The sequence below is a fragment of the Schistocerca piceifrons genome, chromosome 2, assembly GCF_021461385.2.
Source record: "Schistocerca piceifrons isolate TAMUIC-IGC-003096 chromosome 2, iqSchPice1.1, whole genome shotgun sequence".
NCBI classification, from domain to species: Eukaryota; Metazoa; Arthropoda; class Insecta; order Orthoptera; family Acrididae; genus Schistocerca; species Schistocerca piceifrons.
Genome location: NC_060139.1, coordinates 417066872 through 417093987, shown reverse-complemented (window position 1 = coordinate 417093987; position 27116 = coordinate 417066872). Strand labels below are relative to the sequence as shown.

The 27116-nt window shown below is 44.2% G+C and overlaps 1 protein-coding gene across 1 annotated transcript in view; it reads right to left on the bottom strand.

Moving 5' to 3' along the window:
* Positions 1–27116, bottom strand: part of LOC124777244 — an 82215-nt gene that overhangs the window by 33437 nt on the left and 21662 nt on the right. Inside the window, exons 3-4 of the mRNA XM_047252571.1 lie at positions 23197–23227; positions 2222–2461 (exon numbers count right to left, since the gene is read on the bottom strand). Coding sequence (XP_047108527.1) covers positions 2222–2461; positions 23197–23227 — 271 coding nt within the window. The remainder of the gene's footprint in view (positions 1–2221; positions 2462–23196; positions 23228–27116) is intronic.

Below are 27116 nucleotides of genomic sequence, written 5' to 3'. Positions count from 1 at the left end.
GAAAGGAAACGGAGGCGATCACTGCTGTCAGCTGCATCGGGACATTACACATAATCAGCGGCGACGAAGTAAAATGTGTACTGGACCAGGATTGGAACCCGGGATCTCCTGCTTACTAGGCAGGTGCGTGAACCAACCGGCGATCTGGGATACATCGGTATCGCACCTGTGCACAGTATCTCGGCACGCCGATCCACACTCCCACCAAGCGCAACCTATCCGTAGTCCCTGTCCATTACACTCCGTATTCGCTCTCTGAGATTCCCACAGGAGGTCGGACATATTTGTGCATCCGCACTGAAGAAGATGAATCCATTACCCATCTAGGCCATTCAGAACGTGTGATGTATGTTCTTTCGGACATGTCCTTAAGAACAGACAACATGCATTCATGTAACATATAACATAAAAACTGACAGTAACTTTTTATTATCCTACTCAAGCCAACTCAAGTTATGCCTTGCCTTCTCCAGCGACATTTTCGTCGTTCGTGAAAAAAGAGAACTGGAGGGGAAGAAAACTGGATTCACTAAGTATAATAGCTGGAGAGGTTTTATAACCAATTTCCTTCAGTTCGTAAAACATTGAGATTAGCGCGTTACCTCTGATGGGTCCTATTCTAAAGTTGATGTAGTTTTACAGACTTTCTACGAAGTACAGAATGTTAACTACATTATTCTTTTTACTTTTGGGTGTGTCTTCGTACTAGCATTTAACACAACCTGTAGTGTCGAGACTTGTGGTCACTTTCTGATAAATTCTACCCAACATCAAGTAGTAACAATAATAATTTCGTGTGGCTCAATGGTCGGATGTAAACTGTTTCAACTGGACGCCACCTAGGCGACATGCGTGTCCCTGATCTGCCCTAGTCATCCATCTGGGTAAAGAGAACCACGTGCCGTTGCAGCCAACTCTTCACATCGTTGAGCAGTTTAAAAAATTCACCGTGTAACCATCCCCTTATGTCTTACCATGTTACGCATTAGAACATTCAAGAAAAACCTGTGATAAGCGTTTTCAATGCTATTTACAACTAATTGTCTTCCGCTGTGTATCCATAAACAGGGTGAAAAGTATTTAAACCGACAAACTCTGGGAGGTTGTAGGGGACATCAAAACAAATATTTTTTCCTAATGTTATGTTTTCCTATGAGGAGTATTTAAACCGGTAGAGGAAGATTTGTCTGGCAGCAAATTAATTAAACCAACAAACACTTTTCCATTTTTTATGACCAAGAGACAACACATTAACAGAACCCAATCTGAATTGCAGATTTTCAAAAATGCCTCCATTGACGTGTAAACAAACTTTACACCGTCGGATGATGTTCTGTCTGACACGGGCAAAAACCCCAGGAGTATCTTAATTGTTTCTGCTGCTGCTACTATCCGGGCAACCAGATCCTCTTCTGACGCAACAGGAGTTGTGTGAACAAGGTTCCGCATCTCTCCGCACACAAAAAAGTCCAGAGGGGACATATCTGGGGATCAAGTAGGTCATGGTACAGGACCACCTCTGCCAATCCACGTCTTTGGGAACCGTCGGTCCAGGAATCGACGCACACGACGATCAAATGTGCTAGCGCCCCTCATGTTGGAACCATATACGTTGTCTTGTAAAGAGCGGGACGTCTTCCATCAAGTCTGGAAATGCTCTGGTGAGAAAATTGTAATAGTTCCTGCCATTTAATGGCCTAGGCAGCAGATACGGCCCAATTAAACAGTCCCCAACAACACCGATTCACACATTAACGAAGAACCGCACTTGTTGTTGATCAATTCGCTGTGCGGCTCGTCCGTTGTAGTGCGCTGCGTAGTACGCACCAACCGCATCAGTGTACTCACTCCAGGTGTATCGCTCCATTAGTAAAAAGAGACAATGCACTACTACACTGGTGGACAGCAGTTACCTACGACTGAAGAGCGTAGTACGCCCTCTAACAACTAACGATCGCAATACGGCCTCTAACAACTAAAGAGAGTAATACAGCCTCCACCGATTTAAATAATCCTCATAGGAAGAAATGACATTAGGCAAAGATATTTGTTTTGATGCCTCGTACAAACTCCCACAGTTTGTCGGTTTAAATACTTTTCACCCTGTATAAATGTCCCATTCTGCCATGAACTGATAGGCATTCAGAGACAATAAATATCCAGAACTAGCTGAATACGTTAAGTGTTCTATAGATTATTTCACCGATGAGTGTGAACCTACCCTGCTGTTTATCATCTGAGAAGCCGAGGAAAGCGTACCAGATGCCCTTCTCCTGGCTGAACACTGACTTCAGCCCATCGAGAGCGTAGCGGTCCGGTGGAACGGCTAGTCTCGAGCCATCGGCCTCGCAGCTCTCCTTGGCGGCCGACCAGTTCTTGAAATTGCGGTACAACTTGACCACCGAGTAGCCCGAGACGAACTTGTAGCCTCGCGGGACGTCCGGCACCGTTGCCGCCGCAACTGTTGTCGGGAGACAGACACAAGTATCAATCGCGAATGGTAAGTAGGTGTACATTCTGTTCCGCGTAAAATCGATAAAAGGCGAGAGCTTGAACAAAAACATGTTGCTAGTTTTTTGGTGGGGGGGGGGGGAGGGGATAGATGGATGGGAGAATGGGGCCGGGTAGGTGGGTTCTTGAATAGGTGGGTCGGTTGGTGCGTATCTGTGTGTGAAAGCCATAAACAGTGAAGTAGATAGGAGGACAACGACAAGTAGAATGAGAAATAGATAGCAGAGATGCAACAATGGCAATGAAAATGGGTAGTGGAAATATGTACCACAATTATGTAATTCCAAGTCGAATAAATGCTTGCATAAGGGCCAGAGATTGACCAACATGTTACTGGATTTCTCAATTTGTGAAGCGGTTTCCCTTGAATAGATCATCAGTTTTTTCTGAAAATTTAGTCATTTATTTGTCTGTACACGTATATCACATCTACAGATTTCCCTCCCATTCGGATAATTTCTTCGTGGTGCGTCATTTATGTCTTAAAAGAGTGTTATGATTATATTTTATTTTTACTCTGTAATGCATAAAAATACAACGTGCAGAATTACGTACATCCACCTTAGTTTGCCGGCCGGGCGCAGTGGCCGTGCGGTTCTAGGTGCTACACTCTGGTACCGCGCGACCGCTACGGTAGCAGGTTCGAATCCTGCCTCGGGCATGGATGTGTGTGATGCCCTTAGGTTAGTTAGGCTTAATTAGTTCTAAGTTCTTGGCTACTGATGACCTCAGAAGTTAAGTCACATAATGCTCAGAGCCATTTGAACAAGAGCCACCTTAGTTTGTGAAAGAGTTTGTAAAACTGAGGTTATGTTTCACTCAAAGATAGTGTTTATTTCGTATATTCTTACTTACATTGCGTGTGAGTATTGTATAGGAGGTGTAATTTCGGGTTTTAATTACTGTAATCGTAAATTCAGGCAGATTGTAGCGCAGTCGTTAGGCAATTGCATAGGTTAGTTCATACATTCTTTGCGTGTTTCCCTTGCGCTATCTAGGCACGGACTCGTGTTTCAGTAACTGTTGTTCAACATAGATTAGAATAGACATGGACTGTGATTGCTGTGTTCGGATGAGGGCTGAGTTGGCATCCCTTTGCTCACAGCTGCAGGCGGCGCTGACTTCGGTCGCGCAACTTGAGGCTGTTGCCAATGGGCACTACTGTGGGGAGCCGGACTTGGGTATCACGGGGATGTCAACCTCGTCCCGTCTGTCCCCAGATCGGTCTGCCGCTGTGGTTGCCCCGGTTGCTGCCCGAAGTGGGGCTGAGCCCTCGCCTGTGATTGATTGGGAGGTCGTTACAAGGCGTGGCAGGCAGCGAAAGACGTCCCCGGAGGTGATCAGAAAGCCTCCCCGATGCGTCTGACAAACAGGTTCCAGGTACTGTCTCTGACTGAGCTAGATGCAGCTGCCTGCCCTGTTTCAGAGGATGATTCTCAGCCTTCAAGGTCCGGGCAATCGCAGAGGGTGGGCTTATTGGTAGTTGGGAGCTCCAATGTTAGGCGTGTAATGGGGCCCCTTAGGGATATGGCGGCTAAGGAGGGGAAGAAATCCAGTGTGCATTCTGTGTGCATTCCGGGTGGAGTCATTCCTGATGTGGAAAGGGTCCTTCCGGATGCCATGAAGAGCACAGGGTGCAGCCAGCTGCAGGTGGTGGCACATGTCGGCACTAATGACGTGTGTCGCTTTGGTTCTGAGGAAATTCTCTCTGGATTCGAGCGGCTATCTGATTTGGTGAAGGCAGAGCTCACCATCTGCAGCATCGTAGACAGAACCGACTGCGGTCCTTTGGTGGAGAGCCGGGTGGAAGGTCCGAATCAGAGGCTCAGACGGTTTTGCGACCGTGTTGGCTGCAGATTCCTTGACTTGCACCATAGGGTGGTGGGGTTTCGGGTTCCGCTGAATAGGCCAGGAGTTCACTACTCTCAGCTGGCGGCTACACGGGTAGCGGAGGCTATGTGGCGTGGACTGGGCGGTTTTTTAGGTTAGAAGGCCTCGGGAAAGTACGGGGTGGGCTGCAATCTCAAAGGGTGCATGGCAAATACAGGACGTGCTTGGATCAAGGAACAGTCGGAATTGTATTTGTAAATTGTTGTAGTTGAGCTGGGAAAGGCCCTGAGCTTCAAGCGCTAATAGACAGCTCATAAGCTGAAATCGTTACAGGTACAGAAAGCTGGCTAAAGCCTGAAATAAGTTCTGCAGAAATTTTTACGAAGTCTCCGACGGTGTTCAGGAAAGATAGATTAGGCAGAATTGGTGGTGCAGTGTTTGTGTCTGTCAGTAGTGGTTTATCTTGTAGTGAAGTCGAAGTAGATACTCCGTGCGAATTGGTATGGGTGGAGGTTATACTTAACAGCCGAACTAAGTTAATAATTGGCTCCTTCTACCGACCCCCAGACTCCGATGATATAGTTGCAGAACAGTTCAGAGAAAATTTGAGTCTCGTAACAAATAAATACCCCTCTCATACGGTTATAGTTGGTGTGGACTTCAACCTTCCCTCGATATGTTGGCAAAAATACTTGTTCAAAACCGATGGTAGGCAGAAAACATCTTCCGAGATTGTCCTCAGAAAATTATTTCGAGCAGTTAGTCCACGAACCCCCGCGAATTGTAAATGGTTGGGGAAACATACTTGACCTCTTAGCCACAAACAATCCAGAGATAATAGAGAGCATCATGACTGATACAGGGATTAGTGATCACAAGGTCGTTGTAGCTAGGCTCAATACCGTTTCTTCCAAATCCACCAGAAACAAACGCAAAATAATTTTATTTAAAAAAGCGGGTAAAGTGTCACTAGAAGCCTTCCTAAGAGACAATCTCCATTCCTTCCGAACAGACTATGCAAATGTAGACGAGATGTGGCTCAAATTCAAAGATATAGTAGCCACAGCAATTGAGAGATTCATACCTCATAAATTGGTAAGAGATGGAACTGATCCCCCATGGTACACAAAACAGGTCCGAACGCTGTTGCAAAGACAACGGAAAAAGCATGCGAAGTTCAGAAGAACGCGAAATCCCGAAGATTGGCTAAAATTTACAGACGCGCGAAATTTGGCACGGACTTCAATGCGAGATGCCTTTAACAGGTTCCACAACGAAACATTGTCTCGCAATTTGGTAGAAAATCCGAAGAAATTCTGGTCGTATGTAAAGTACACAAGCGGCAAGACGCAGTCAATACCTTCGCTGCGCATTGCCGATGGTACTGTTACCGACGACTGTGCCGCAAAAGCGGAGTTATTGAACGCAGTTTTCCGAAATTCCTTTACCAGGGAAGACGAATGGAATATTCCAGAATTTGAAACACGAACAGCTGCTAGCATGAGTTTCTTAGAAGTAGATACCTTAGGGGTTGCGAAGCAACTCAAATCGCTTGATACTGGCAAGTCTTCACGTTCAGATTGTATACCGATTAGGTTCCTTTCAGATTACGCTGATACAATAGCTCCTTTCTTAGCAGTCATATACAACCGCTCGCTCACCGATAGATCTGTACCTACAGATTTGAAAATTACGCAGGTCGCACCAGTGTTTAAGAAGGGAAGTAGGAGTAATCCATCGCAGACCTATATCATTAACGTCAGTTTGCAGTAGGGTTTTGGAGCATATACTGTATTCAAACATTATGAATCACCTCGAAGGGAACGATCTATTGATACGTTGATTCCGTATTTCTAGATTTCCGGAAAGCTTTTGACACCGTTTCTCCCAAGCGACTTCTAATCAAGCTGCGGGCCTATGGGGTATCGTCTCAGTTGTGCGACTGGATTCGTGATTTCCTGTCAGGAGGGGGCAATTCGTAGTAATAGAGGGCAAATCATCGAGTAAAACTGAAGTGATATCAGGTGTTCCCCAGGGAAGCGCCCTGGGACATCTGCTGTTCCTGATCTATATAAATGACCTGGGTGACAATCTGAGCAGTTCTCTTAAGTTGTTCGCAGATGATACTGTAATTTACCGTCTAGTAAGGTCATCCGAAGACCAGTCTCAGTTGCAAAGCGATTTAGAAAAGATTGCTGTATGGTGTGGCAGGTGGCAGTTGACGTTAAATAACGAAAAGTGTGAGGTGATCCACATGAGTTCCAAAAGAAATCCGATGGAATTTGATTACTCGATAAATAGTACAATTCTCAAGGCTGTCAATTCAACTAAGTGCCTGGGTGTTAAAATTACGAACAACCTCAATTGGAAAGACCACATAGATAATATTGTGGGGAAGGCGAGCCAACAGTTTCGTTTCATTGGCAGGATACTTAGAAGATGCAACAAGTCCACTAAAGAGACAGCTTACACTACACTCGTTCGTCCTCTGTTAGAATATTGCTGCGCGGTGTGGGATCCTTACCAGGTGGGATTGACGGAGGACATTGAAAGGGTGCAAAAAAGGGCAGCTCGTTTTGTATTATCGCGTAATAGGGGAGAGAGTGTGGCAGATATGATATGCGAGTTGGGATGGAAGTCATTAAAGCAAAGACGTTTTTCGTCGCGGCGAGATCTCTTTACGAAATTTCAGTCACCAACTTTCTCTTCCGAATGCGAAAAATTTTGTTGAGCCCAACCTACATAGGTAGGAATGATCATCAAAATAAAATAAGAGAAATCAGAGCTCGAACAGAAAGGTTTAGGTGTTCGTTTTTCCCGCGCGCTTTTCGGGAGTGGAATGGTAGAGAGATAGTATGATTGTGGTTCGATGAACCCTCTGCCAAGCACTTAAATGTAAATTGCAGAGTAATCGTGTCGATGTAGATGTAGATGTCTCAATAATTGATGATGAAATAACCATTAGTGAACTCACAATCATTTATGGAAGAAGCATACTATTGTTTTGTGTGACTAGTTCTGCCAATCATCCGTAATGACACAGGGTTTTCTACGATCAGGTATAATACTTTCCACATGTTCAGCACGATATTCTTTCTTGTTCGCTCAGAATCGACATTCAGTGTTTTATTTACAGCTCCGGTGGCTGCACAAGCTGTGGGAAGAAATAAACGTTAGCACTGAGACTGCGAGGAACAAATAAGAAGGGTGGTACACAGGTATTGCTTCTTCTTTTTTCATATAACCGAAATATACGGCAACCTGCGTAAAGAAGCGCAACCAAATACATCCCAGATGAGTGCCGATTTGCGATGATTTTATGGGACCACCTACTTCATTAATAAACGAGAACAGTAATACAACAAAGCGGAGTCGTAGCAGTTTTGCAGTACTCCTATAAGCGTCCAACTCAACTGTCTGCGATTACCTAGTGAAATTGAATAGTCCCTCTTGGCAACAGAGATGCACTGGAAGTCGGCGTCATGTATGTCATCGTAACAGAATATAATATTATTCAGCATTTTTTGTTACGAATGAATTTAGGACATACATTTACCATTAATGGCTTCATTCGGTCGGGCAACATTTCTCAGAAGATGTTCTCCTAATTTTGTAGTCGGAAGGATTGATTCTTTACGCTAAAGGGGTTGATGAACTTGATATTCATTAAGAAATAATAACAGATGCAGGGTGCGGTAAAAAAGTGTGCTTGGTGGTATCAAAGAGTTCCCGAATTTTGCGCGCAAACCGTTACGTGTGCACTGTAATGCTGCTAGTTGTCTCCCACACATCCTTCTTGAATCATTGTAGCAAGCGTCTACGAGCCGAGTGATTCGGTTAGTTGCTGGCTAAGGGCCGTTCAGAAAGTAACCTCCGGTTGATTTAAAAAAATACACCAAGTTAAATAAAAATATTTTAATATATACATCTTACAACTACATCTTTGCACTATTTTTCTGCGTAGTCTCCATAGCGATTGAGGCACTTATCGTATCTCTTCACAAGCTTTGAAATTCCTTCTACATAAAAATCACCCGCTTGTGCCTGGAGCCAGCCTGTGACCGCATCTTTGAGCTCTTCGTCGTCATCAAACCGCTGTTACCCGAGCCATTTCTTCAAATGCATGAAGAGGTGATAATCACTTAGCGCCAAGTCTGGGCTGTAAGGTGGATGGTTGATAACGTCCCACTTGAAGGACTCAAGAAGGGCCGTTGTTCTGCGAGCAGAGTGAGGACGGGCGTTATCGTGCAAAAAAACGATACCGGAAGTTAGCATACCACGGCGTTTGTTCTGTATAGCCCGTCGTAACTTTTTTATTGTTTCACAGTACACGTCTTGATTAATGGTCGTACCACGTTCCATGAATTCAACCAACAACACCCCTTTGGCATCCCAAAACACCGTTGCCATCAGTTTTCTGGCAGAAAAATCTTGCGAGGCTTTTCTTGGTTTGGTAGGCGAATTTGAATGTGCCCACATCTTTGATTGTTCTTTTGTCCCAGGGTTCACGTACTTAATCCAGGTTTCGTCACCGGTCACGATTCTGTTTAACAATGGTTCTCCTTCGTCCTCATAACGTGACAGAAAGTCTAATGCAGAGGCCATTCTTTGAGTTTTGTGGTGGTCGGTAAGAATTTTGGGCACCCATCGTGCACAGAACTTACGGTAACCCAATCTTGCTGTCACTATCTCGTACAAGAGAGTCTTAGAAATCTGTGGAAAACCAGTAGACAACTCCGACATTGAGAAACGTCGATTTTCACGAACTTTTGCATCAACTGTCTGAACGAGTTCGTCAGTCACCAGTGATGGTCTACCACTCCTCTCTTCATCATGAACGTTTTCTCGTCCACTTTTAAATAAACGTACCCATTCACGGATAACACCTTCACTCATAACTCTTGGTCCGTACACGGCACAAAGCTCACGATGAATAGCTGCTGCAGAATATCCTTTGGCTGTAAAAAACCTTATGACAGCACGCACTTCACATTTGGCGGGGTTTTCTATTGCAGCACACATTTCAAACTGCCACAAAAACTAAACTAGCGCAGGTACGACGTTCACTCGACCCGTGAACGCACAGATGGCGTCGCTACTCCCCCCACAACCCGCACCGTGACCAATCGGAGGTTACTTTCTGAACCGCCCTCATATTTCCATTGTTGTGGTTCAGACAGCTTGGAATTTTGCGATGGATGAACTCAGAGAGCAGCGTATTTGCATAAAGTTTTGTTTAAAACATGGTGAAAGCGATCCAGGAAAGCACTAAATGTTGATACAAGCTTTCGGAGAAACGCTTTAGGCCAGAAAACGCTTTAGGCCAGACACACCTCTATGACTGGTGTAAGTGTTTCAAAAACGGGCGAACATTGACTGATGATGACGACCCACCAGAAAACGTTCAGTGTGATGTCCTTAGGTTAGTTAAGTTTAAGAAGTTCTAAGTTCTAGGGGACTGATGACCATAGATGTTAAGCCCCATAGTGCTCAGAGCCATTTGAACCATTTTGAAAACGTTCAGTAAGTGAGGGATTGTGTAAGATTGTAAATAATCCATCCAAGAGCACTAAAGCAGTTTGGGAATACATTATCACACATGTAAATGCATTATGAATAGAAAACTGCAAATAACTGCAACGAAGTTTGTACCATGACTTCTTTAACACAATCGGAAGCAACATCGTGTGAAAGTCAGCAGCGAGTAATCAACTGCTCCAAGTCCATCCAAACTTCCTTTCAAAGTTTCAGTTGTACAAAATTTGTGTTTAAGGTTATGAACCTGAGACTAAGCAGCAGTCATCGTAATGGCAGAGTCCTCCTTCAGATCACCTAATGTAAGCGCTACATGTTAAGAGTAACAGTAAGTCCTTGTTGACTGACGAGCTTGTTCATACACAGTTCGTCCCTCCAGATGAAACGGTACAGAAAATAAAGAATTCCATCGCGACGTTCTAAGACGTGTGAAGGAGAACATGAAGTCCACAGCAGTGGGGTGTGATGTCTATATTCTCAGCCGCGTTCATGAACGACCCCAGACGGCCTACATCATTCAGACCTTTGGAACTACAAACAAGGCGAAAATATTGTTCCTCACCTCGCCGCACTCACCAGACTTGGTTCCGTGTGACCCGATTCTGTTTCCCAAGATGAAATTCAACTTGAAGAGGCGAAAGTATGACGCAGTGGAGCAGATTCAAGTTGAATCGCAGAGCTTGCTGAATACCCTAACAAAGAAAGATTTCCTGGATCCATTTCGAAAATGACAGAAACATGGGGATTTGTGTACTCCCTCTCAAGACGACTGATGATAGATGCTTACCTGAGGATTTAAGGTCATTTTAGCCAACGTAATAGTAATTTTATGCTTTCGATAGAACAAAATCCACAGAAAAACAGCTAAACCACGGATTTAGATCGTGCAACGTCTGTTCATGATTCCTCGTGAAATTATAAAGTACGAGGGGCGTTCAACAAGTAACGCAACGCATTTTTTTTCCTTGATCAGTTTGTCTTAAAAATATGTGGAATTTCTTGTGGGACTTCGTAGAATGTTTCCACTTAAACCCCTAAAATTCCGTGAAATTCCAATTGGTGGCGGCGCTATTCGTGGCTTTGAAAATGTTGTCTCTGGTGGAGGTGCGTTGCAAAAAAAGAGCTGTCACTGAGTTTCCTTTGGCGGAAAATCAGAGCATTGCAGATTTTCATAGACGCTTGTAGAACGTCTATGGAGACCTGACAGCGAACAAAAGCACGGTGAGCAGTTGGACGAGCCGTCTGTCAAAACCTATCCGACCTCCTGCGTGTCGGCCGGCTACACACAGCTGTGACGCTGGCGAAGTAGGAACGTGCAGACACTCTCGTTCGAGGTGATCGACAGATCACAGTCAAACACCTAGCTGCGTAGCTGCACATCTCTATTGGTAGTGCTAACACACTCGTCCAACAGTTAGTTTACTCACAGGTGTATTCACGCTGAGTTTTTCGCCGCATGACAAAAGACCATAAGGAATAACGAGGGACCACCTGTGCGATATTGCTTGCGCGTTACGAGGCTGATCGTGATAGTTTTTCTGTCGAACGTTGTCCCACGTGATCAAATATTGTTCTATCATCTCGAACCGGAAAGAAAACGTCAATCCACAGAGTGGCACCGAGCCACCTGTCCTCTGAGGAAAGCTGCATTCTCAGCCGGTAAAATTATGGGGATGGTCTTCTGTGACTCTTAAGGGATTATCCTGTTTGATGTCCTCAACTCTGAAGTGTAGTGCGCTACCCTCAGGAAACAGAACAAACTACTTCAGCACGTTCATCGCCTCAAAAATACAAACGAACTTCTCCCTCTCCATGACAATGAAAGACTTCAAAGAAGTCTGCGCACCCGAGAGGAGCTCAAAAAACTTCGCTGGACCTGATGGGTTACCAGTTCGATTTTACACAGAGTACGAGAAGGAACTTGCCCCCCTTCTTGCAGCGGTGTACCGTAGGTCTCTAGAAGAGCGAAGGATTGGAAAAGGGCACATGTCATCCCCGTTTTCAATAAGGGACGTCGAACAGATGTGCAGAACTATAGGCCTATATCTCTAATGTCTATCAGTTGTAGAATTTTGGAACACGTATTATGTTCGAGCATAATGACTTTTCTGGAGACTAGAAATCTACTTTGTAGGAATCAGCATGGGTTTCGAAAAAGACCATGGTGTGAAACCCAGCTCGCGCTATTCGTCCACGAGACTCAGAGGGCCATAGACACGGGTTCCCAGGTAGATGCCGTGTTTCTTGACTTCCGCAAGGCGTTCGATACAGTTCCCCACAGTCGTTTAATGAACAAAGTAAGAGCATATGGACTATCAGACCAATTGTGTGATTGGATTGAAGAGTTCCTAGATAAGAGAACGCAGCACGTCATTCTCGATGGAGAGAAGTCTTCCGAAGTAAGAGTGACTTCAGGTGTGCCGCAGGGGAGTGTCAAAGGACCGTTGCTATTCACAATATACATAAATGACCTTGTGGATGACATCGGAAGTTCACTGAGGCTTTTTGCCGATGATGCTGTGGTATAACGAGAGGTTGTAACTATGGAAAATTGTACTGAAATGCAGGAGGATCTGCAGCGAATTGACGCATGGTGCAGGGAATGGCAATTGCATCTCAAAGTAGACAAGTGTAATGTGCTGCGAATACATAGGAAGAAAGATCCCTTATCATTTAGCTACAATATAGCAGGTCAGCAACTGGAAGCAGTTAATTCCATAAATTATCTGGGACTAGGCATTAGGAGTGATTTAAAATGGAATTATCATATAAAATTGATCGTCGGTAAAGCAGATGCCAAACTGAGATTCAATGGAAGAATCCTAAGGAAATGCAATCCGAAAACAAAGGAAGTAGGTTACAGTACGCTTGTTCGCCCACTGCTTGAATACTGCTCAGCAGTGTGGGATCCGTACCAGATAGGGTTGATAGAAGAGATAGAGAATATCCAACGGAGAGCAGCGAGCTTCGTTACAGGATCATTTAGTAATCGCGAAAGCGTTACGGAGATGCTAGATAAACTCCAGTGGAAGACTGCAGGAGAGACGCTCAGTAGTAGCTCGGTACGGGCTTTTGTTGAAGTTTCGAGAACATCCTTTCACCGAGGACTCAAGCAGTATATTGCTCCCTCCTACGTATATCTCGCGAAGAGGCAATGAGGATAACATCAGAGAGATTAGAGCACCCACAGAGGCGTACCGACAATCCTTCTTTCCACGAACAATACGGGACTGGAATAGAAGGGAGAATCGATAGAGGTTCTCAAAGTACCCTCCGCCGCGGACCGTCAGGTGGCTTGCGGAGTATGGATGTAGATGTAGATGTAGATGTAGATCCAACATATAGCCCGGACGTCGCACCTTCCAATTTCCATCTGTTTGGCCCATTGAAGGATGCACCCCACGGGTGGCAGTACGTGGATGATGGGCAAGTTATTGGTGCGACAAGACACTGGCTCCGACGTCGACCAATAGAGTGGTACCATGCGGGCATATAGGCCTTCCCAGTAGGGCGTCGTGTGGCAGTCGCACTGAGTGGGAGTTAAGGTGAAAAACAGGGTTTTGTAGCCATAAGGGCGGGGAAAATATGTGAATTTGAATCTCGAATAAATTCAAAGTCTGCAAGGTTCGCAGAAGAGCTCCTGTGATGTTTGGAAGGTAGGAGACGAGGTACTGACAGAATTGAAGCTGTGAAGACGGGTCGTGAGTCGTGCTTGGGTAGCTCACGAAAGGTAAAGGTCCCAAGTTGTAGTCTTGGTCCGGCACACAGTTTTAATCTGTCATAAAGTTTCATTTCAGCCACACTCCGCTGCAGAGTGAAAATCTCATTCTCTAAATTAAAAGTCATTTCAGAAAGAAGATATGTTGCATTACTTACTCAACACGCCTCGTATGTAACAAATACTACTTTGGCAACTCACAGAAACAAAGCGAACATATTTGCTGTCTGAAATTTAAGTTTAATACGCTGGTTCCAGAGTTCTGCCCGGGACTACCACGTTATACTTTTCTTTTATTGGTTCACATTATGAAGACCTATTGACAAGTCCAAAGAGGACAAATGTAGCCTACCATGCGAAACTGGGAAACCCAGTCGTTAGCTAATAACACTCTTGAAGGTATTTACGTGCAGATTTTAACTTTCGCACGGTCACTGCTCAAAACGAAAGCACTGCTCACAGCTCCTGGCAACCCTAACGTGCGTCCTGTTCCAGAACTGGTCGCCATAATTAGGAAGTTAGTGATTACGTTACCGCTAACGTCCGCCACCGTTTAAGATTTCCTCTTTTCCGAATAGGTTGAAGGTCTGATGATGCACCGGTTCTTCTCATTCTGCATTTTGCATTCTTGACCTATTCGTGACATCGTCATTATATTGGGCTCAAATTGAAAAACATTTTTATTTTAGCTGCTGGTAAACCTTTTGGGATGCGAGGTTGTGGTCCAAGAAACTCTTCTGTGCCTGAAGTTTCGTCCAGGACTGCGCTGGAAATCCTCAGAGGCGTTGCGCCGTTGAGTCTTGCCGACTTAGTCTGTGGTTTTCACACAGGGTCAGCACCACAAATTGCTTTCGCAGGATCCATAGTATTTGCATACAATTCTTTTCCGGCTGTTGCCAACGTTTTAATCATCACTTATTCTACGATAACTTTTAGAAATATTTTGTGTAGCAAAATTATCGTCTTAAAGCAGACGCCGTAAAGCTTTACGTCAGGTGTTACATTTTCATTGATTATTCGATGTGTTAAAAGTCTTAGCGTATTAGCATGAACGCCTACCTATGTCTTAGTATTCGGCAACGGTTCAGTTGCACTCTCTTGGAACGTTACTCATAAAGTGTCTACGTCTCACGGCTGTTAACATACCGACATTTATATCGTTACTACTTATTTAAGAGGAAACATTTTGCCCGTGGAAGCTCGTGTCTGAGGCCATCAAAACTTAGTAGAAAGAGAAAAAATTATATCCTCCTACAGGGAGTGGACAATGGTACGAGAAACACCACAGTCACAGCACAGCAACAGTAAAAAAAACTGTTGGCGTTCAAAGCAGGCGCGTAATGGGGCCCCTTAGGGATATGGCAGCAAGAGAGGGGAAGAAAACTAATGTGCACTCCGTGCACATACCGGGGGGAGTCATTCCAGATGTGGAAAGGGTCCTTCCGGGTGCCATGAAGGGTACAGGGTACACCCATCTGCAGATGGTCGCTCATGTCGGCACCAATGATATGTGTCGCTCTGGGTTGGAGGAAATCCTCCCTGGCTTCCGGCGGCTATCTGATTTGGTGAAGACTGCCAGTCTCGCTAGCGGGATGAAAGCAGAGCTCACCATCTGCAGCATCGTCGACAGGACTGACTGCGGACCTTTGGTACAGAGCCGAGTGGAGCGTCTGAATCAGAGGCTGAGACGGTTCTGCGACCGTGTGGGCTGCAGATTCCTCGACTTGCGCCATAGGGTGGTGGGGTTTCGGGTTCCGCTGGATAGATCTGGAGTCCACTACACGCAACAAGCGGCTACACGGGTAGCAGGGGTTATGTGGCGTGGGCTGGGCGGGTTTTTAGGTTAGATGGCCTTGGGCAAGTACAGAAAGGGCAACAGCCTCAACGGGTGCAGGGCAAAGTCACGACATGCGGGGACCAAGCAGCAATCGGTATTGTAATTGTAAAATGTCGAAGCTGCGTTGGTACAGTACCGGAACTTCAAGCGCTGATAGAAAGCACCGAAGCCGAAATCGTTATAGGTACAGAAAGCTGGTTGAAACCAGAGATAAATTCTGCCGAAATTTTTACAAAGGTACAGACGGTGTTTAGAAAGGACAGATTGCATGCAACCGGTGGTGGAGTGTTCGTCGCTGTTAGTAGTGGTTTATCCGGTAGTGAAATAGAAGTGGATAGTTCCTGTGATTTATTATGGGTGGAGATTACACTCAACAACCGAGCTAGGTTAATAACTGGCTCCTTTTACCGACCTCCCGACTCAGCAGCATTAGTGGCAGAACAACTGAGAGAAAATTTGGAATACATTTCACATTAATTTTCTCACCATGTTATAGTCTTAGTTGGAGATTTCAATTTACCAGATATAGACTGGGACACTTAGATGTTTAGGACGGGTGGTAGAGACAGAGCATCAAGTGACATTATACTGAGTGCACTATCCGAAAATTACCTCGAGCAATTAAACAGAGAACCGACTCGTGGAGATAACATCTTGGACCTACTGATAACAAACAGACCCAAACTTTTCGACTCTGTATGTACAGAACAGGGAATCAGTGATCATAAGGCCGTTGCAGCATCCCTGAATGTGGAAGTTAGTAGGAATATAAAAAAAGGGAGGAAGGTTTATCTGTTTAGCAAGAGTAATAGAAGGCAGATTTCAGACTACCTAACAGATCAAAAAGAAAATTTCTGTTCCGACACTGACAATGTTGAGTGTTTATCGAAAAAGTTCAAGGCAATCGTAAAATGCGTTTTAGACAGGGACGTGCCGAGTAAAACTGTGAGGGACGGGAAAAACCCACCGTGGTACAACAACAAAGTTAGGAAACTACTGTGAAAGCAAAGAGCGCTTCACTCTAAGTTTAGACGCAGCCAAAGCCAATCAGACAAACAGAAAGAAGCTAAACGATGTCAAAGTTAGCGTAAGGAGGGCTATGCGTGAAGCGACTTGACAGAAAATCCTAGGATGTTCTGGTCTTACGTTAAATCAGTAAGTGGCTCGAAACAGCATATCCAGACACTCCGGGATGATGATGGCATTGAAAAAGAGGATGACACGCGTAAAGATGAAATACTAAACACCTTTTTCCAAAGCTGTTTTACAGAGGAAGACCGCACTGCGGTTCTTTCTCTAAATCCTCGCACAAACGAAAAAAATGGCTGACATCGAAATAAGTGTCGAAGGAATAGAAAAGCAACTGGAATCACTCAACAGAGGAAAGTCCACTGGACCTGACGGGATGCCAATTCGATTCTACACAGAGTACGCAAAAGAACTTGCCCCCCTTCTAACAGCCGTGTACCGCAAGTCTCTAGAGGAACGGAAGGTTCCAAATGATTGGAAAAGAGGACAGGTAGTCCCAGTCCTCAAGAAGGGTCGTCGAGCAGATGCGCAAAACTATAGACCTATATCTCTGACGTCGATCTGTTGTAGAATTTTAGATGTTTTTTGCTGAAGTATCATGTCGTTTTTGGAAACCCAGAATCTGCTATGTAGGAATCAACATGGATTCAGGAAACAGCGATCGTGAGAGACCCAACTCGCTTTATTTGTTCATGAGACCCAGGAAATATTAGATACAGGGTCCCAGGTAGATGTTATTTACCTTGACTTCCGGAAGGCGTTCGATACAGTTCCGCACTGTCGCCTGATAAACAAAGTAAGAGCCTACGGAATATCAGACCAGCTGTGTGGCAGGATTGAAGAGTTTTTAGCAAACAGAACACAGCATGTTGTTATCAATGGAGAGACGTCTACAGACGTTAAAGTAACCTCTGGCGTACCACAGGGGAGTGTTATGGGACCATTGCTTTTCTCAGTATATATAAATGACCTAGTAGATAGTGTCGGAAGTTCCATGCGGCTTTTCGCGGATGATGCTGTAGTATACAGAGAAGTTGCAGCATTAGAAAATTGTAGCGAAATGCAGGAAGATCTGCAGCGGATAGGCACTTGGTGCAGGGAGATGGCAACTGACCCTTAACATAGACAAATGTAATGTATTGCGAATACATAGAAAGAAGGATCCTTTATTGTATGATTATATGATAGCGGAACAAACACTGGTAGCAGTTACTTCTGTAAAATATCTGGGAGTATGCGTGCGGAACGATTTGAAGTGGAATGATCATATAAAATTAATTGTTGGTAAGGCGGGTACCAGGTTGAGATTCATTGGGAGGGTCCTTAGAAAATGTAGTCCATCAACAAAGGAGGTGGCTTACAAAACATTCGTTCGACCTATACTTGAGTATTGCTCATCAGTGTGGGATCCGTACCAGATCGGTTTGACGGAGGAGATAGAGAAGATCCAAAGAAGAGCGGCGCGTTTCGTCACAGGGTTATTTGGTAACCGTGATAGCGTTACGGAGATGTTTAACAAACTCAAGTGGCAGACTCTGCAAGAGAGGCGCTCTGCATCGCGGTTTAGCTTGCTCGCCAGGTTTCGAGAGGGTGCGTTTCTGGATGAGGTATCGAATATATTGCTTCCCCCTACTTATACCTCCCGAGGAGATCACGAATGTAAAATTAGAGAGATTAGAGCGCGCACGGAGGCTTTCAGACACTCGTTCTTTCCGCGAACCATACGCGACTGGAACAGGAAAGGGAGGTAATGACAGTGGCACGTAAAGTGCCCTCCGCCACACACCGTTGGGTGGCTTGCGGAGTGTAGATGTAGATGTAGATAATTGTCTCGGAATGAGAAAAGAGGTCCTGTATAGTTTTCAAGTGTATTTAATACCATTCTTCCTGAAAAATAGTGACAATTTCAAATCACAAAATTGGAGGAAGATAGCGATCACGCACCCTTCTCTCCACAGTAGACTCTAAAGGCTCGCCAGGGGCATTGTCCTTCTGCTCGCAACCGAATCCTGGACGATGCGAGCTGTGTAAACAGGTGCCCTATCGCCTTGGAACATCATCGCCATTAAGGAACAAACACTGTAACATGGGATGGACCGGTTCAGCCAATGTTGTTGTTGTTGTTGTGGTCTTCAGTCCTGAGACTGGTTTGATGCAGCTCTCCATGCTACTCTATCCTGTGCAAGCCTTTTCATCTCCCAGTACCTACTGCAACCTACATCCTTCTGAATCTGCTTAGTGTATTCGTCTCTTGGTCTCCCTCTACGATTTTTACCCTCCACGCTGCCCTCCAATACTAAATTGGTGATCCCTTGATGCCTCAGAACATGTCCTACCAACCGGTCCCTTCTTCTGGTCAGGTTGTGCCACAAACTTCTCTTCTCCCCAATCCTATTCAATACTTCCTCATTAGTTATGTGATCTACCCATCTAATCTTCAGCATTCTTCTGTAGCACCACATTTCGAAAGCTTCTATTCTCTTCTTGTCCAAACTATTTATCGTCCATGTTTCACTTCCATACATGGCTACACTCCATACGAATACTTTCGGAAATGACTTCCTGACACTTAAATCAATACTGGATGTTAACAAATTTCTCTTCTTCAGAAACGCTTTCCTTGCCATTGCCAGCCTACATTTTATATCCTCTCTACTTCGACCATCATCAGTTATTTTGCTCCCCAAATAACAAAACTCCTTTACTACTTTAAGTGCCTCATTTCCTAATCTAATTCCCTCAGCATCACCCGACTTAATTAGACTACATTCCATTATCCTTGTTTTGCTTTTGTTGATGTTCATCTTATATCCTCCTTTCAAGACACTGTCCATTCCATTCAACTGCTCTTGCAAGTCCTTTGCTGTCTCTGACAGAATTACAATGTCATCGGCGAACCTCAAAGTTTTTATTTCTTCTCCATGAATTTTAATACCTACTCCGAATTTTTCTTTTGTTTCCTTTACTGCTTGTTCAAATTGATCATATAATCCTTGGCACAAAAGCAGCCTTGGAGGATAACCACGGGACCCAAGGAATACAACGTTTTTTTTTGTCATCAATCTTTTCACTGGACTTGCGACATACGTCGTGAGTGTTTTGCTGGTTATATCCCAATCTCCGCGTTCCTCTACAGCTGCAACCCTCGACAGCTGGCGTTAGTGTCATGAAAGTTATTCCCTGACGTCTCAACAAATGACTTTATCTTCGTGCCCCTTCTTCTTGTCAGTGTTTTCGTTGCCTCGCCGATTCTACGGAGAACCTTCTCATTCCTAAACAGTCTACCCAATTTTCAACATCCTTCTGTAGTGCGACATATTACATGCTTCGATTCTCTTCTGTCCGGTTTTCCCACAGTCCATGTCTCACTGCCATACAATGCTGTGCTTCAAACGTACATTCTTCGAAATTGCTTCCTCAAATTAAGACCTTTGATTGATACTAGTAGACTTCTCTTCACTAGGAATGCCATTTTTGCCGTTGCTAGTCCGCGTTTTATGTCCTCCTTGCTCCGCCTGTCGTGATTTACTTTGCTGCCTAGGTAGTAGAATTCTTAACATCACCTGCTTCGGAATCACCAGTTGTGGTGTTAAGTTTCTCGCACTTTTCATTTCTGCTATTTCTCATTACTTTAGTCTTTCTTCGATTTACTCTCAATCTACATTCTGTACTCATTAGACTGTTTATTCCATTAAACAGATGACGTAATTCTTCTACGATATCAATAGGATAGCAATGCCTTCAACGAATCTCAACACTGATAACCTTTCATCTTCAATTTTAATCCCACTCTTTCTTTTATTTCCGTCACTGCTTCTTCGACGTATAAATTTAACAGCAGGGGTGAGAGACTACATCCCTGTCTTACACTCTCTTTAATCCTTACGCTTCGTTCTTGGTCTTCCACTCTTATTATACCCTCTTGATTGTGTATTGCCCACCTTTCTGTATAGATTACACCTATTCTTCTCAGGATTTAGAACATTTTACACTGTCGAACACATTATCCAGGTCGACAAATCCTACGAACGTGTCTTGATTTTTCTTCAGTCTCGCTTTCATTATTAAACGCAACCTCGGTTCTCTAGTGTCTTTACCTTTCCTAAAACCAACAGGTCGTCACCTAAAACATCCTCAGTTTTACTTTCTGTTCTTCTGTATATTATTATTGTCAACAACTTGGATACATGGGTTTTAAATCTTATTGTGCGATAATTCTCGCACTTGTCGGCTCTTGTAATAACGCGAATTGTGTGTATGAGGTTTATCCGAAAGTCTGATGGTATATTGCCAGTCTCATTCATGATACACACCAACGCTAATAGTTGTTTTGTTAACATTGGAATTCTCATTGCATTCTTAACATTACCGCCCTTGCTTTTTATTTCATCGAAGGGTTTTTTGACTTTTCTATGTGCTGAGCCAGTCCTTCTATCGTTTCATTTCCGATTTCTTCACATTTTTCATGAAGTCATTTCTCATTAGCTTCCCTGCACTTCCTATTTATTTCATTCCTAAGTGAGTTGTATTTCTTTATTCCTTAGTTTCCTCCGTAATTTTTGTACTTCCTTCTTTCGTCGATCAAATGAAGTATTTATTCTGTTAGCTATTGTTTCTTCACAGTTGCGTTTCTTGTACCAACGTTTTTATTTCCGACATCTGTGATTACACTTTTTAGAGATGTCCATTCCTTTTACATTTAATTTTCTACTGAGTTATTCACTATCCTAGTATCTATAGCCTTAGAGAACTTCAAGCGTATTTTACTCCTTAGTACTTTCTTACTACACTGCCTTGACTGCCCTAAACATCAACGAATTCCAGCCATGTTTCCATCATGATGCGTAAACTCGAACAGAAGACGGAAACAGTGTGCTACAAGACACATCCGACGAAATGACTTTCTTCTATTGTTTCTTAACCACGCTTCATGGTCTCGGGACCTCGTTTTCCTTTTCGGTAATTTTCGTCGCTGATGAGTGGTTTTGGAATTACGGCTGATCCTGCAATTTCATTCTTATTAAGCTTCCTTTGTGCTATTTCGGTACTGACATGGTTCGCGAGTGCGACGTTCGTTTTTCAGTGGCTTCTACAGTTTTCTTGCTCTTATTTTTCGACATAGTCTTCTTCAATGACAGTTCGTTGCCACCACTAAACACAACAATCCCGTCTCCAGCCATCCTGATTTAGGTTTTCTGTGATTTCCCTAAATCGTTTCAGGCAAATGCCGGGATGGTTCCTTTGAAAGGCCACGGCCGATTTCCTTCCCAATCCTTCCCTAACCCGAGCTTGCGCTCCGTCTCTAATGACCTCGTTGTCGACGGGACGTTAAACACTAACCACCACCACCACCACGAAACACAAACTTTCGTCTTCGTTTCGACTTAGGGGTTGATGTTTTTCCGCTTTCCTTGTATGCGGTGTTTATTGAGAAAACTTAGAGAACCGGCATTTGAAGCAGACTGTAGAACGATTTTACCGCCGTCAACGTACATTTCGCATAAGGATCACGAAAATGAGAAATGAGGCCTCATACTAAATATGTAGAAAGTGTTTTTTCCCTCGCTCTGTTTGCGAGTGGAACAGGAAAGAAAACGCCTAGTAATGGTACGAGTGCCTTCCGCCACGCATCTTACGGTGGCTTGCCGAGAACGTGTGTAAATGGAGATGTAGAAATATTCAGGATGCTCCCTCTTGAAACATCAAACATTTCGGCTATCTGTTTTACTGAAGCTCCCACCATACGAGCACCAATGATTTGCCCACGTTCGGTTTCACTTCGCTCCAACGCAGTGCAGTCACAGCTATACAGTACAGTGTTCTGACCACGACTGACATTTCCAACGCATTGAGGACACTGCGCAGGTGCCGTTCGTTGTTAAATACAACAGCGCATCCTGCGGGCTTGGCTACCACCTGCTTTCATGTTCATGCAAGTATTTCTCGTGTTGCTTCGATTTGTCCAACCCATACACGTGAACCAAATTTGGGCACGAAATGCTGTACGAGTACCAGGAGTAAAGAATGGGCAACGACCGCCAGACGACATAATAATCACGCAGCAGACCTGAAGTTAAGCGCATCATAGTACGCGATGTATAACGCGATAGGTCACCTGACGAGGAAGTAGGGCTCGGAACGCCTGTTTTAGCTAACGAAGTCACGCACATTGCATAATGTAATGCTTGTTTTGTGGCTAATTTCGGCATTATACAAACCACATCTTTCATTGTATGTCACAAGCAGCACTTTTTAAGAATAGTATCCAGTGGCGATAAAGGGGACTAGCAGCGGATACCTGGACTGTCTCAGAGTCTTATGAAGAGATGAGGTGAAAGACCCACACTAGGAGTTAAGTTCTCCATGTGCGTTGGTTCTGTATGTGGGATGGCCATTTTGTAGTTTCCGTAGAATAATTTTCCTGTTTTCAGATATTGTTTTTGAAAATATTTGTTCTTCTCAATTTTCAACGACTACCAAAGTGTCATAGCGGAAGCTCATCTTGTGTCCAACTGAATCAGGGTTTCAACAGAATCCATTTTTGAAGTTAACATTAAAAGAGTTAAATGTTCTTTTACAGCACTTACCTAGAGTCAAAATAGTTGAACAGTGAAACTTATGCAATGATTTTTAATTAGTGAAAGCATGATTTACGTTATGCAGAAAACCTTCTCAGTTCCACTGTCTATTTTAGAACTTACATTTCCTTACCGTAGTAGTTCAAAGATTTACTTGCCTTTATGGCACGTCACATTGGTGCTCCCGGCCTGAAAAATGGAAAAAGGAGTAGATTATATGAGAACAGATTGCAGGGCAAGAAATTCTATGTATATCTAGCCACAAAAACGGCAGATTAGTTTCCAGTAACAACTGAGTAAAATATGATACTCCTTTATAAGTACAGAAATAGCCTATCTGAACAAAGAACTGCTTGCTGAATGGTAAGGGAATGCTTGGAGTAGGATGAAGAACAGTAGCGCCTCCACTTGTCGTCGACAACAACATCATTAGAGATGAAACACAACGAATAAGACGAGGGACGGAGGATGGGAATCGATACTGACTTTGTCGGAAGAACCACTTTGGTTGTACGGTAACTAAGCAAGCTGTGGAAACCACGGAAAAAATAAATGAAGCCAGACGACGGTTTTAACTCTTTTCCACCCCCCTCGCCCACTTTGTGTTTATTACTGGACAAATTTAAAATTCTGGGTACAAAATGAATAGTCGATTTCTGTGAAGACAGTTCTTCTCAAAGACCCATACGTGCACTTGTCAACAGATACGCATACTTCTCATTCGATATAACTATTATAAAACGATAAATAGAATGCATTCGTTTAGGTGCATCGCTTTACAGGACCTTTTTTACTTATTTTGATATGATTAAAAAAGCTGGAAAGACCTTACCGGGCCAAGTAACATAAATATATGGCCCGGTATAGCGATGGATGTGGGTCGCAGTAATATGAGCAGCAGTACACTTTGTGAATCGCAGATTATCACAGGAAAAATGAAGTATAACCGTAGCTGAACTTGCCGTTATGAACAAGGTGGTTGCATATTTCTATTGACGTTTTAATATCATGAATCAATGTAGCTACAGTAGTTTGTGGGACTTACGGTGCATGCAGATCTTTTGTATTAAGATTAATAAATAAGTAAATCCCTATCACAACATTCAGTGACCCGAATGAGATACTCGTAGGTGATCAGAGCTATTGGTATGACAGTTAGTGACAAATCAGCTGACTGAAAGGGTAGAAGGCGTGATATTTTAAAACAGGCGTAACTGAACTAGTTACATTCGTTTAACGATATGTTATCCCAGTATATCATTATCTAAGTCACGTACAGTACGAGAAACAAACTGCAAGACCTTTTATCCGTTAAAAAATGGAAAAGGTTCTCTGTAATTGAGTCTTTAGCTTTTTCACCTGATTATTGCAAGAAAAGACATAATATGCTTTTCGCCACTACTATGTAGAAGTATGGGAGAGTAAGTACATTTCATGTGTGGTTCACTAACGTCCTACTGTTGAAACTGCTTCTGCCTTACTGTTTTGCACGAACAACTGAAATGGTTCTAATTTTTTTTATTTCATTTCATGATTAAGGTAATACGGCAAAGCTGCTGTCTCTTATCATCGCTTCGGAAACACAAACAATTAACCTCTTAATTGAACTTTGATATAAGTTCAAGAGTCTTCACCTGGCAAAGGGACATCATCATCACAGCTTCTTTTTTTGTGGTAGGTTGAGGTATGGCGCTATTGGTGGATATCGGTCTTACTGTCTTTTTTTTTCTATCCTGCACATTGAAGGTGCGGCAGTGGGACTTGAAGTCTCGTACCAGTCTCCGACGGTGTTAAGTTCAAGGTAGCAGGCAATAGGTATCACAACTACGTAGGTACTGATATTGGTGGTCGTATGGTGGTCGACACATATCGAGTGGTCGTGGCCATAAGAGACAATCGCTAGCAATGATCTGAATCTAAGTCCTCAAGGATGGTGAGAGGAAAAGGGTAGCGGTGCCAGTGCTGGGGAGTCGTGGTGCCAATGTTATGGCATCCACTTTGTCATAGAGATGGACGTTTTCAGCGTTACCATGTTTGTATCGTTGTGGAGGGTACCTACCCTCGTGATGGGAGCTGCATGCAAGCACCACCGAAGCACCTTATTCTGCAGGTGCTAGAGGGTCTTCATTCACGAGGCATTAATAATGGCCCACACAGTAGAGCCATAGGTGAGGGAAGGGTGGACAACCAGCTGGTGTAATAGGAGCTTGGTTTCTAGGTTCATTTCCCTGGTGTTGAACATTGGGTACAACGGTTTTATCACCTTCGGTCCTTTCTGGGCGACATATTCTGCATATTGATGGAAGAGCACTTTTGTATCTATCTGGACACCTAGATATTTGGTACACCAGGTGGGGACCATGGGACCAAGACGCCTGCAATAGCGTTGTTGTGGCGGAGGATTGGGCGCCGTTTTGTGAAGTAGACTGCTGCAGTTTTCACGGCATTGAGGACAATCATGTTTGAACGACACCAGGTTATTGTCGCATCCACCTGCCACTGGAGACGACCAATGAGCTGATCTGTGGTCCGGCCGGTCGTATAGAGTGCCGTATCATCGGTTTATTGCGCCAGGTGGCAATGTGGGATGACTGGCATATCAATAACATAAATGTTAAAGAGGATGGGAGACAACACAGAACCTTGAGGGGTACGACGCAAGCTTGGGAGTTTTCCTTGCTTAGTAACCAGGAATGTTTTACTTTGGAGGAAACTATCAACGATCTTGACATAGATGTCGGGGATGGTCGTCTGTGTCAGCATTTTGTACACAGGATTGTTCTGCTAAATCATGTAGTATACGCTTTATAGGTCAAGGAAAACCGCTGACGTCGACATGTTGGAGTTAACGCCCTTACTGACACGCTCTGTGAGCTTGGAGTTCAGCCGATACATTTGAAGTGAATCACTTCTGGACGGATTGTCCCAGCCACCAGTAAAGGCTGGGAAATGTGGTGAAGGAGCAAAGATTCTAGAACCTTTGCCATGGTATTCAGAAGGCTAAGGGGCCTGTTGTTAGTAGAGACCATAGGATCCTGTGAGAGCTTGGGGATGACAATCAGTTTGGCTGCTTCCACTGTGGCGGGAAAAGGCCGATTGTGAGACAGTGGTTCAGGATACTGGTAAATAAGACCAGTAGCTTTCGTGGGAGTCAGCGGAGGTGTTTGTTTAAGATGCTATCCAAACCTGGAGCTGACTGCCCACGCATCTGCCAGAGGATCCACTGGTTTTCCTCTGGGGACACCAAGGTGAGGGCCAGTCTGAGGTGGTCTTTGTCTGGAAGCGCCAACGGCCGCCAGAATATTGTGTTCATCCTGGAGTTCATCAAACTTAGAACTCCTGGATAAGCAATTGGTTGTCGGCCTAAAACACGTCGGCCAGAGATTCTACCACACGCAGGGCATCCTAACTTAAGCCAGCCACTGTGCAGATGGGATGGTTCGTCTTCGCTGCAGAGCGCCATAAGACTTGGACAACAGACCATTCTGATTTATGTTGGAGGAGAAAGGTGGACATCTTGTCCTCCAATTGTTCTGTTTTCCAGTCAGCGAGGTGGTGGCAGAATTCACGTTGGAGACACTTCATGCGATGCTTATCGCGAGGATCACGAAACTACTTCCACCACCTGCCGTAGCGGTTCTTCTGGATTTTGAGTTCTCACAATAGGGGAGACAAGTCATCCAGTGGGGTTAAAGCCATTGGGAAAATGGACGTCAATGTCTTGCTGGATTTTCGTGGTTAGGTAGTCAACAGCACCAACCAGGTTGGCAGGCATTGCCAGGTCAAGGTGTTGCCTAGTGGTGTTGTTGAGGATCCTCGAAAATTTGTCCCAATCCCTGATGGTCAAGGTAGAACGGATGTCTACAGACAGAGCGACGTCAGTAAGGTGCAGGAGCATAGGGTCATGGTCAGAGGCCAATTCATGGAGTGTATCCAACGAAAACTGCACCAAAATGTTCTTGAAAATTGAGACTCTTATTTGGTTGGGATTGTGAGGATCATAGACTGACAACATCAGAGGGTCCCCCAGGTCAAAGTGTAGTATGCACTTTGGATTAGCAACATGAGAATGCCAAGC